Source organism: Rhopalosiphum padi, chromosome 3 (genome assembly GCF_020882245.1).
Source record: "Rhopalosiphum padi isolate XX-2018 chromosome 3, ASM2088224v1, whole genome shotgun sequence".
Taxonomy (NCBI): domain Eukaryota; kingdom Metazoa; phylum Arthropoda; class Insecta; order Hemiptera; family Aphididae; genus Rhopalosiphum; species Rhopalosiphum padi.
This window is the reverse complement of record NC_083599.1, coordinates 30,532,711-30,544,796: the sequence shown is the minus strand read 5'-3', so window position 1 is coordinate 30,544,796 and position 12,086 is coordinate 30,532,711. Positions and strand designations below refer to the sequence as shown.

The following is a 12,086-nucleotide window of genomic DNA, read 5'->3' as shown; positions in this document are numbered from 1 at the left end:
AATTAAAACAATTCAAAATAATTAAAAACGCTAGACAAAATAATGAAACAACCGTAAATGAAACGACTTTAATATAAGATTCGTTTCTCAACTACATAATATTATGTAATAATTATTATAAAACTTTATTTGTATTTCATTATTTAAATTAATATAAGTGTATACACACTTAAAACATAACTATAAGCTAATATAATTACAAAAACATTTCCAATTAACGTTTATGTAAATTGGTAATTCGAATTCCGTATATTTCATCTGGGTATCGTAATAATTAATAAGCAACGAAATCGTTTGGTTGACCGATAATAATATGATGTCTGGACTTGGTTTGTTTTTAATACTTTTAACAAAACAAACCCTTATATTGTGTCATAAAATACATTTTTTTAACCAACCTTCCGTTTAGTGATCATGCGCGTGTCGTAGCTGTAGTTGTACATCTTGTTATTTTACGGTCGTTGTACCACGTTAATGATTATTATGGTTGTAAACACCATAGAGGCATCCACCTCGGTGATATAATGTATACAACTGCAGCCCAAGTATTTTAATATTATATACCTCTGTCAGTGTTCTACGAGTCTCTGAAGAACTGAAAACTATACGTATATACAATGTCGTGTAAAGATATAATATTATATTGTCATAACCATTAACGTGTATCATGTTTCCATATCTGTTTACTGTGAGCTTTGGTTAAATAATGTTTCTTTCACGATCTTATACGAACTACGTACTCGTTAAATTACCTACATGCCCACACAGGACAAAACAATTTTGATAATAAATGGTGAAAAATTAAAAAATTAATTAAGTGTATTGTTTTTTTTCTTCTATTGCTCAATTGTATACGTAACATAAATTCATATTTATATAATATTATATAATAAATATACATACTATATAGTATAATATGTAATTTAAAGTATATATATATATATACTTATATAAAATGAATGAAAAATAGAAGCCTGTAAAATACTTATTTTTTATACGACAAAATCACTTAAAAATATTTCCCCTTCCATTTCCTTCGGGGCAACTGATATTTTAATTTTTTTTCACTCTACACGGCGCTTTTTAGATGAACGTATTATATTGTATATATTAAATTTACGTTCACGCATTTGCATGTATATAGGCCTGGCTGAGATATAAACTTATTCATGCATAAGTTAATAAAGTTCATTTTTTTTCAATATTAACAATTCTATTGTTTTGATTAAATGAGTTAAATATACAGCAATACCTCAAAATATACATTTTGTTTTTTTATAACACTACCAGCATAATATATCTTTAAGTTAAATAAAATGGATAAATATTTATACATAATATTTCTAAAATAACCTGTTGTTTCCATTATTTACACAATTTATAAAATATAATAAAATAAATCCCTTCTTATTTTGCATACCTATTTACCCTTTTTTAGAGTACCTAATTTCAAGTGTGTGTACTGAGGCAGTTGTGGCGAGAAAACACTTTTGCAAAAGGTAGCAAGACATTATTATACTTACATCTCTTCCAGTACTCGTTATCATGGTCAGTTTGAGAGTAAAGATGCATTAGAGTTATAAAGTGTAAATCCCGCGGGGTCTCGTTAAATTATCCTTTTGTGTAGTACTCGTTATCGTGATCACCAAAAGGAGAAGTAAATAAGCTTTTTCACAGGTGTCAATATTTACTCATTTGACGATTTGGGAATCGAAAACCGAAAAATATCTGTTATATCTATCTGCTATGTATAGTCAATCTTTTGCGTCGCGTATACTGCAGTACTCGTAATAATATTATGTAACTTTAAATTAAATATTGATAGTTTTATTTTGTTGATTCTTTAAAAAATTGTTTTAGTAATTTCTTAAACCTTATTTTAAGAGAGAATTTTAATTTTAATAGACTTAACATATGTTAACTAGTGAATTATTATGCAATTACTAGTATGGATTTTTTTTTTTTTGAAAATACCCATCAATTTACATTACCATAATGATAATATAAAATTATTTGTATCTAAAATTCTAAAATGAACCTATCTTTGTGACACTCAACATTCTCTATAAATGTACTTTTATATTATAAGTTTTGAGTTCTTAATACATGCAATTACTATAAAAAAAATAGTTTCCCATAAAACTATAAAATAAGATTTGAATAAAGTTGTATTATAAGTATGCTAATACAAACCCAAACGACAACGATAAACCTAACATATTCTTATATTATTTAAAGTTTAAAATAGGTATATATATTATCCATGTAAAAGTTGTTAGCATTTGATTATATTCATTATGATAATATCCACTTATTTTTTTATTTTTTAATAATTTGTCTTATTAGTTTTATTTTTTATGTTCAACTTGTTTTCACAATATTATTCTTCAATGTGGTTAGTTATTTTTCTATTTTTAACAAAAAAAAATAAAATACAAGTTTTGATAAAAAAAATAACTTTTATGTGCACTATATTAAACAATGACTAATTAGTTTTAGTTAATTGTCATCGTTTAATTGAATACAATATTTTATGTATTATATACTTATATATATATTGATATTAGAATAACATTTTAATAAACGTTTAAAATATAAATTAATAAATATATTAATTTACATAAGTAATATAATACATATATTATATATCATTAGGATCTAATCAATAGCAAAATCTACATTCATAAATATATAATTCCAACAATAGTATTGTATCAAATTTAAAAAATAAAAATATTATATTATCTTACAATACTATATTTTAAAAACCAAATCATTCATGAATATTTTTATTAGTATTTTATGTAAATACCTGATATATAACTATAGAAGCTAATGTTTAGTTAAACGCAAAAAAAAAAATTCCTAAAAACAAATTATATTTCCGTGACATTACTAAATTTAAATAAAATTGAGTTAATTGTGTGTTATAATTGTTATAAATACATCAAAATTGAAAAGTCATAACCACAAGTGATAACCTAAAGCAAGTAATTAAATATTTATATAAAAAAATCATTGTTTTCACATACCTGAAAACCTAACCTAACCTAACGGTTTACGTGATTTGCTCGTGTGGGTGTAAAGTGTAAACACTATAAATATTAAATAGTAATAATATAAAAATATAATACAATAGGTGAATAATTGAAAAATGTATAAACCTACAGTAATGCGTACTACCTGTACGTACACATTACACATATACCTACGGGTCAGCACAAAATGTATAATAATTAATATTATGTTATATTTACTATAATAGGGGTTCCCATAATGTAGTTTATTTAGAGGGTAGAATTTACTTGTGAACGCTAGAAGCGTTGTTTTATTCAAATTTACGGATTTGTATACATTAAATTTGCAATCCACTAACGCATAAATTTGTCATTCGATAAGAAAATGTTTAGATTATTCGCGCAATATCACCCGGCTCTGCCGCGTAATTTCCTCTGGGGGCAAACGCGTGTATTTCAAAATTCAAAAACTTTTACAGTTAACCTATTTTTGATAGTCGGATTTATAGTAGGTATATTATATTTGACGATCGTTTGGATTCGTTCCGCGATAAGGTGTTCAAATCATAACAGCATCGATAATATTCTGGACACCGAATACATTGTTATAGAGCGGAAGCCTGTATTAACAAAAATTAATAATATATATTTAATTATTCCACGTGACTGTTGTAAAATTTTAAACTCAGTCAGTGTTAAAAAAATATTTATAAAGTCGGTAGCCTAAGATTTAGATCCCAATTATTTAATTTGTCTATAAATGACGTACGAATTGGTTCCGTTCAATTGCAATAATTATGTAAAGGAAAATAAATAAATAAAGCTCACACTACTAAATTTGAAGGCCCGATTGGAGATATAACTAATCGTGTGTATAATTAGACTTATTACATTATTGAAAGAGCGATAAACCTGCTACTTTAGTAAATCATATAAGAATTACTTATCGACTTCCGACCTGCTTTTGACATCATTGCCTCTTTCACGGCATCGGTTACCGACGTTACCGTGATCGGGTATTCGGGTTACTATGATGAAAATTAATTGAACTTAACCCAAACGTCACTTAAGTTTTTTTTCCAAGGTCAGCACCGTACACAACCATATAAATAATATTGTTTAATTTTGGTTTAACAGGTTCGTCTGCGGTGGGAGCCGGTGGCAACGACCATTTCCGGCTGACGCCAGTAGTCGCCGGCCTTTTGGCCGTCACCATTGTGTCAGCCGTAGCCGCAGCTGCGGTGATGTGCGCACTCCGTGTGCGATCCCGACGGCACCGGAACCAGCGCCGGCAGGACTTATGCGGGGCCGGAACCGGCAGCATTATGGGCGGAGGTGTTGGTGGTGGGGCTGCCGTCATCGCCGTGTGCAAGCAGAAAGCGGACGACGACGACGACGAGTACGCGGCGGCGGCATTGGACCCAGACAAAAATCCAGACCTGATCCCACCGACGAAAATCAAAAGTGCGTTCAGCAGCAAATTTCCATTTACGTATTTTATTCTTAACGCGTTAGTCGTAAACCATATTATAGTTGTGTTGAAATGTACATCCGATTAGCAATTAGGTTACCATCGAAAATATATTATTACCAAGACAAGCGAATACTATAATAGATTATTAGTAAAAAAAAGTATATTATTATTTATTTATGGACCATTAAAGTATAAACAATTATTTAAACCTATATTAATTTTTAACATTTTTTAAATGATTATATTATAAAGTTTTCTTATAAATAAAGTAAAGCGCCTTTTTTCTAGTGCATTATAAGATGTTTAAAAATATTTTGTGATATTTTTAGTCACTATTCGTTAGTAAACAAATGAATTAAATTATCTACCAATTTCTTCATCGTTTACTACTCACGTCTCCGATAATAACCATTGCTTGCTTTACATTAGTGTACCATTTTCGTCGTTTTTGATTTATGCTGTCAATGAGTATGTGTATGTAACTAGGTATAAAAGTCATTTAAAAATATTATAATGTATCGATTATACTTGTTGATATATTTACTAATGTTGCTCTTCAAATCCCATAAAAACAAGTGATGGAATAATATTATTAAATATTTCAATATAAACTGTGCACCGATGCACCGGTAAAATGTAAATGCAGTAGTCCCGCGTTGGTTTTCAAGTTTTTAAAATCGGATTTTACCTTAGTCACATTGAGTGACCGCTTTACCGATTAATAATGACGTTTTATTGTATGTTTTTATCGGCATTTCACTGTTTCAAAAAAATTATATACCTATGTTTATATATATTTACCGGTGCCTTTTATAATAACGTTTCGAATTTTTTCACGCTTAAACGACTCACTGGTCAACTGAACAAAGTCATTATACGTGTAAAAAATTTGAAACGTTATTATAAAAGGGCACCGGCAGCTACATAATATATATATATATATTTGAAATCGAGAAAAACCGATAACAACATAACAGTACCTATATACATGGTACATTTTACTAGACGTAACGATATATTTCCGCCAAGTGATGCTGAAACGATTTTATTTTCCTACATAACGTGTATATGAAAATGAAGTTCCGTTAGCAATCCAAAAAACGACATACAACATAATATCGTATCGCAAACAATGCATTACAAATATTATAATTATATTGTTGCCAGTGAGCCTATCTATAAATATGTTACGCTGCGCATGCTTACCGTGTGAAATTATTTGTTTGAAAATAACACTATTTTTGTTGATTATCATTATATAGAAATAACTAGAATATATTTTGATCTAGGCGGAAGCAGAGGAAATATCGGATACCGCGTTGTCCAGCAACAGTCGATGATGGGATTAAATGACGACGATGATGAAAACTTGAATGCTGCCGAATCATCAGACGATGAACGATCCGGTTACCCGACACTTCCGGTCGACGGTATTGGCTCGCGCCCATCCGCCGGCTCACTGCGACACGTGAGTCCACTGCGCATTTTATTTAACAATACAGTACCCATCATTTATCGTAACAATAAAAATATAATAACAACTTTTAAAAATCTAAATCTAAGATATGTACTGTCTATACATGTCACACTCACGTATTGTGCAATCGTTATTTTTACGAAATGTATTTCTATTTTACTCATTCGTTTTCGTCATTACGTATATTAAGCGGTTCTTAAGTTTATGTAATGGATACATATTTTATCCGTTGCATGAAATGGAAACGATAATTTTAAATTTAGTGTATTTTTTTTTTAATGTCTGTACTATACGAAAAACTTTTTGTGAAATGGTTATAGGAAAATTCAAAGTAGCATTGTGCAATAATGACAAAATAATAATATAGTAATATTAAAATGTAAATTTAATGTACTAGTATTACAAATAACACATTCATGACATGATTAAATTATTAAGTAACGGATGACCAAACTCAGCTCGGGTTCAGTTGCTCAAAAATTATATGTTTCTTTGACAATATTTCATATAACATGTATAATTCAACTCGCGTTGTGCGAGTGTTGCGTTACGCGCGGTAAGCTTTTTTACCACTGATCTCTTTGTGCTTGTGATTCTTCAGCTCTTCTATTACTATCTCGTAACCGATCAACCGTAAACAGTTGTCCACGTTCTCCAGTTTTTTCATATTATTTTCTGTGTTTGTCAATTATTTCGTTTAGTTCCTCGTGTAAGTCTTGTGACTGAGATTAATTGTGTTTCCGTATTACTAGGTACCTGTAATCTAAACATTCATTCTTAGCACTTCGAATGGATCTTGAATTTTATGACTGATTTTTACTGATTTTTAGTGTGGTGATTCTTTTTCTGATTTCTTATTTTTTTTCTTGACAATATTTTGTCGCTTAAAAGAGCAAATACCGCATATGCGTGGCATTTTAACAATGCGATATGCACTTTTTGAAAAAACTTCTCTTGGGAATTGATCCGCGGTTACTAATAACAATATAATAAATAAATAATTAATTTGATCTTATTTGCGTGAATTCAATTTCTAAAATAATCCTGGGAACTGTTTTCCTGAAATGTATTATGTGCACATGTCTGTTAATGGAATACATTTTTATAACACGTCATATTCGTATTGTAATTGCATTTCTGCATAGCAACACTATTTTCCAAATATTTTAATATATTATTTTATTATAAATGACAATTAAGTAAAACTGCTATATTTTCCGATAATCATCTTACGAAAAGTTACCGATATAACTGGTATAAATTAAAAACAAAAATCACACTAAGTGTAAATTAACAGTTACCATCTCACAATTTGGATATACATCTTGTGCACAATGTGCGTGCCCACTATATGAAAATAAAAATGTCAATCGTTATTATGATCAAATTTTTCCTAATGAATATCTATTTTATTAAAAGTTACATTGCACTACGTGAATGCAATATATGTATATAAAGTAAATATTATACATTCAAATATATTAATACTCAAGGCTAACATAAATAATTATAATACTATATGTAATAAATTACTTATTAATTGATATAATGATATTATCAACCTATACATAATTATTAAATCAGATTAATATAACAATTTACGCGTCTAAATAAAATAATATATTATAATCTCGATCATCATAAATTAGTAAATCAAAATTAAAATAAAAATTATAATAATATTCTACAAAAGCAGGTGTTTTCTCAGTCTTCTGACTACTTAAAACATTAAAATTTATTATTTTTCAAATTATATTTAATTTACAATACTATATTATATTATTTTTAACATCATCAATTTATATTTATAAAATAAACCTTAACGAATGATACATTAATACGATTATTTGTATTTATAGTATACATTTGTATAGTGAAAATCAAATTATTATTTGTTCATCTATTTATTCTCTTTATACATGTTCTCAGGTACCTATACAATTTTACCTAAACAAATACTATAAATCATAAGGAAATATTATGTTTTGATTTTTTTTTATATAATTAACCACGCATGAAATGAGCTGGAATGAGCATAAATCAATAATAATCCAATTAAAAAAAAAAAAAAACTAATATTTTTTTAAAATATATTCCATAACGTATAATGTTACTTGGATGATAAAAATGTTAATACTATCATTTAATCATTTATATTAATCGGAAAAACCATTTTCGGGTAAACCACTATCCACTTAGTTAATCACAAATTTGTACAACCGTTAATAATTGGTTGGTAAAACTTAAGTTAGATAAACATTTCGGGTACCCATAAGCTGAGAAGTTTGTGTTATATACATTACCTTAAATCCTGAAACACCCCTCAAGTGATTAAAGCAAATCTATTATCACATCTTTTACCTATACACAAAATAGATAATCAATTCTGCTTGCCATTATTCAGTGTAATCAATTTTGTGAAATGAAATCAAGTGATTTAATCTAATAAATTGAAAACCTTCACACATTTCCTGTATTAAAATAAATTTTAATTGGCAATTAGTATTTGCAAATTAAAATATTGCGAGCCCAGTTTAAGATTTTTTAATATTAAATTACATCGTTTTAAAATATTATGCATTCATTATATTCTAAATAAAGAATTCAACACAAATGCTCAACATTGAATAAAATATTACAATATTATGTTTAAAAATAAAATGATTTCAACATAAAAATATTGAACGTATTATAATATTCTGTATTGAAATAAAATGTAACTAAAATTAAAAATCAACTATAAAAATGTTGAACAATTTGTATTGTTCATACTCTTATATTATTTTATAACTCGATCAATTATTTATAATACAAATATTATAATTAATATGTGTTCAAAATTTAAATGTTACTGAATATATAATATAATATTCGATTAATTATTTTTCGATTAATTTAAAACTGTTTGCTATTTATTACAGGCCGCTACATCAGTTGGCCCAGGTTATAGCAATAACGGCTATAGGCCTGAACAACATATGTCGACAACCATAGCGGTATCGTCCCGGTTACCACCTTACCATCATCGGGAAATCGTTACAGTCCGAACTCCATTGATGTCTAGCCAACAAGAAAGCTGCGTTTAAATGTATTATTATAAACGTGTAATTCGTATTATAATTTTATTTTATGTAATGTATACATAAAATACATAGTCCTATAGTCCTAATTATTATTACTATCATTATTATTATTATAAATATTACCCAATATTATTATTATTAATTGTATTATGAATATATTTTGTTAATATCTTCCTAAATGTATATTAAACAACAATTTTTCCTCTGTTAATTTTCCCCTTGGACGTTTCTAAAATTTGTACTCATCTAAGTGTTTGTCTTCATAAACTCTCCTAGATAAATTCTACATAGTATAATAATTTCAGTCTATATGAATCTCCATTGGCTTTTGAACTAAGTACTCCATAACTCAATTTTTAACTCTTTTTTTACCTGAATTTATTAAGAATGATTGAAATTTGGTACAACATTAATTAAATTATTATTGTTATATGTTTCTTCTTTAATATTGTCATATAAAAAACTAAATAATAGTAATATTTCTGACATTCAATTATATTAATGATATGTGAATTATGTCAAATCTCGTACAGAAATCGTACCACATAAATATAATAATATATGTGGGATGTTTTAAGAATACAAAATTGTTGCGCTTAGCATTACGCACCAGCTAGGACATAGAGTAATAGTTCCTTTAAATTCATGCTGATTTAATTGCGTTATAATTATTATCAAAATCGTGTGTAATTCAACAATTATTATTTCTACAAGTATCTGTTATAAACGAGAAACCAATCTTGGAAACGTCCTTTATAATACTATTTTATGTGTTGAGCGTGAGGTGACTAGACGAATTCCTTACGTCTTCACTTTAATATTTAATTAAATCAAATTTAATCTAACCCTAAAAAACTGTATGATAATAATATCGATATTATAACATCCATAGTGAGTAATCTATCAAATTACCAACACTGCTGGTTTTTGCTGGATGACAGTTGTTAAGTGTTATAATTTTTGTAAAAAAATGAGTTTTAAATTATATGTGTTTAAATTTATTATATTAATGGCTAAGTAATAATATTGTTGTTGTTTGTATTTATTAAGTTGGAAACAATTATTGAAGTAAAGTTATCATTGATTCGCACACCAGCGACATCGTTAGTCTACTGAGAGATAAGGTATGACGTTTTAAAAAAAATGTGAATAAACTTTTTATTATTATTAATATAAATAAAATTCTATTTAATGTAAATATTTAATAATTAATAATTAATATCGGTATCAATAATAATAACGAGTTACCCGTAGTAATTATTGATTTATAAAATAGTTTAATTATATACCTAAACAAAATATTAATGAAGATACTGATATATTATAATACATTTTTACATTAAAAACACACACGACATTTTTCAATTTTTATTTTATCAATTTATTATTAATATTATTATTATCATTTATTAGTTATCTAAGAATTTTTTATTTAATATATATATAAAACATAAGAAATTACTACTATTCTTTTATATTATAAACATTTTTTTTTTCGTACATTTTATTAAGTAAATTAAAATTCGTATATTATATAATGTTTGATAAAAACAATTTTGTTCAACTACTAATAAATTATTTAGTAACACTGTTTTATCTTAGAATTTAGTTTTTCAACTGAGTTTATAATTACTACTACAGTTTTGTTTTTGTTTTTTCAATTTCGTATCAAAACTTTATTATTATATATTATTTATTAGTTTATTCTTTTCCGACTTTCGGTTTATTTGTACTATAACGTACTACATTATTATAATATGTTTATATATAGTTAAAATAATCTTTTTACTATCATGTATCAACGCATAAATAAAATAATTAACATTTAAATTATAATATGTAGTAATATTTTTAAGTTTTTAATAGTTCTATGTTCATTATTTAAAAAAAATATTAACATAGGTAATTAGAAAAATTTGTTTTATTCACGTTGTCGCTACTTATATAATATAATTAAATATAAGTCAATAAATGTAATCGTATTCGCACACACAAGATGCCAACTCTGTTTAGAAGTTAATGCTATTTTTCTTTCGATTATAATTAATGTGTATTCGATCGAAGTTTAATTTACAATTACCTACTATCCGTGTGTGTTTATATACAATATAATGTGTAATATACATTTAATAATAATATATACTTCTATCATATCTATTTAGAATTATGCATAATATAATAAATACATAAATATATCGATCAAAATTTGTTCGTTTTGTCCTAAGGACGGTTATTAATATTATTAAAACTATTATTATTACTATAATTAATTAATTATTATTACTGAGTAAGTGTGTAAATTGTGTTTGATTATTATTCATTCGTTACAAAATTGTTTTACAAAAATATACATGTGACGATTTTTTCTTCATATCTTGTTTTTGTTTTTATTTTCGTATTTACGAAATTATTATTTATATAATAAGCATTTATATTTGATCCTCTAACTTTGTCTAAAGCACAATTAGAAACATAATAAGTTTAATGAGAGAAAATTATAAATAAAAGTAATCTAAATATCTTATATATATATTTTATGATTACATTTATATTTAATGAGAACTTGACATCTAAAATATCAAATAATATAATCATTATCAATTGTAGTTAAAACAATAATTTTCCTACTAATTCTTCCCCTACGGATTAGGAATGAATCATTTTAATTTTCAACGACGATTAAAAATACACATTTCTCGCTTTCTATTTGTTCAACATATATATAAGCTATTTTTTACTACAAATTATATAATGTAATATTAATTGTTTTACTAAAATATTGTCGTTTTCCATAATTTAAGAATATATTTTCTAATGTTTATTAAAACTCTTCTATCTATCTACCTTCTTTATTTTTTACGTTTACATTTAAATTGCAATCTATTTGTCAAGTTCTCATTTAATATTAGGTTAGTAAATAATTTAATTAAACGTATTGTTTTTCCAAATCAAATTGATTTTGAGTTATCGATAATATTATTTATAGTAGAAAGTGATAAAATAAAAAATAATATATTTATTACTTGTTATGTAAC

General features: G+C 26.2%; 1 protein-coding gene across 1 annotated transcript in view; it reads left to right on the top strand.

Moving 5' to 3' along the window:
• The window catches only part of LOC132924642 (uncharacterized), a 505,044-nt gene extending 493,620 nt beyond the window's left edge, over positions 1-11,424 (top strand). Inside the window, exons 12-14 of the mRNA XM_060989064.1 lie at positions 4,155-4,481; positions 5,781-5,959; positions 8,890-11,424. Of these exons, the coding sequence (XP_060845047.1) occupies positions 4,155-4,481; positions 5,781-5,959; positions 8,890-9,054 (671 nt within the window). The 3' untranslated portion in view covers positions 9,055-11,424. The remainder of the gene's footprint in view (positions 1-4,154; positions 4,482-5,780; positions 5,960-8,889) is intronic.
• Positions 11,425-12,086: the final 662 nt, after the last annotated feature.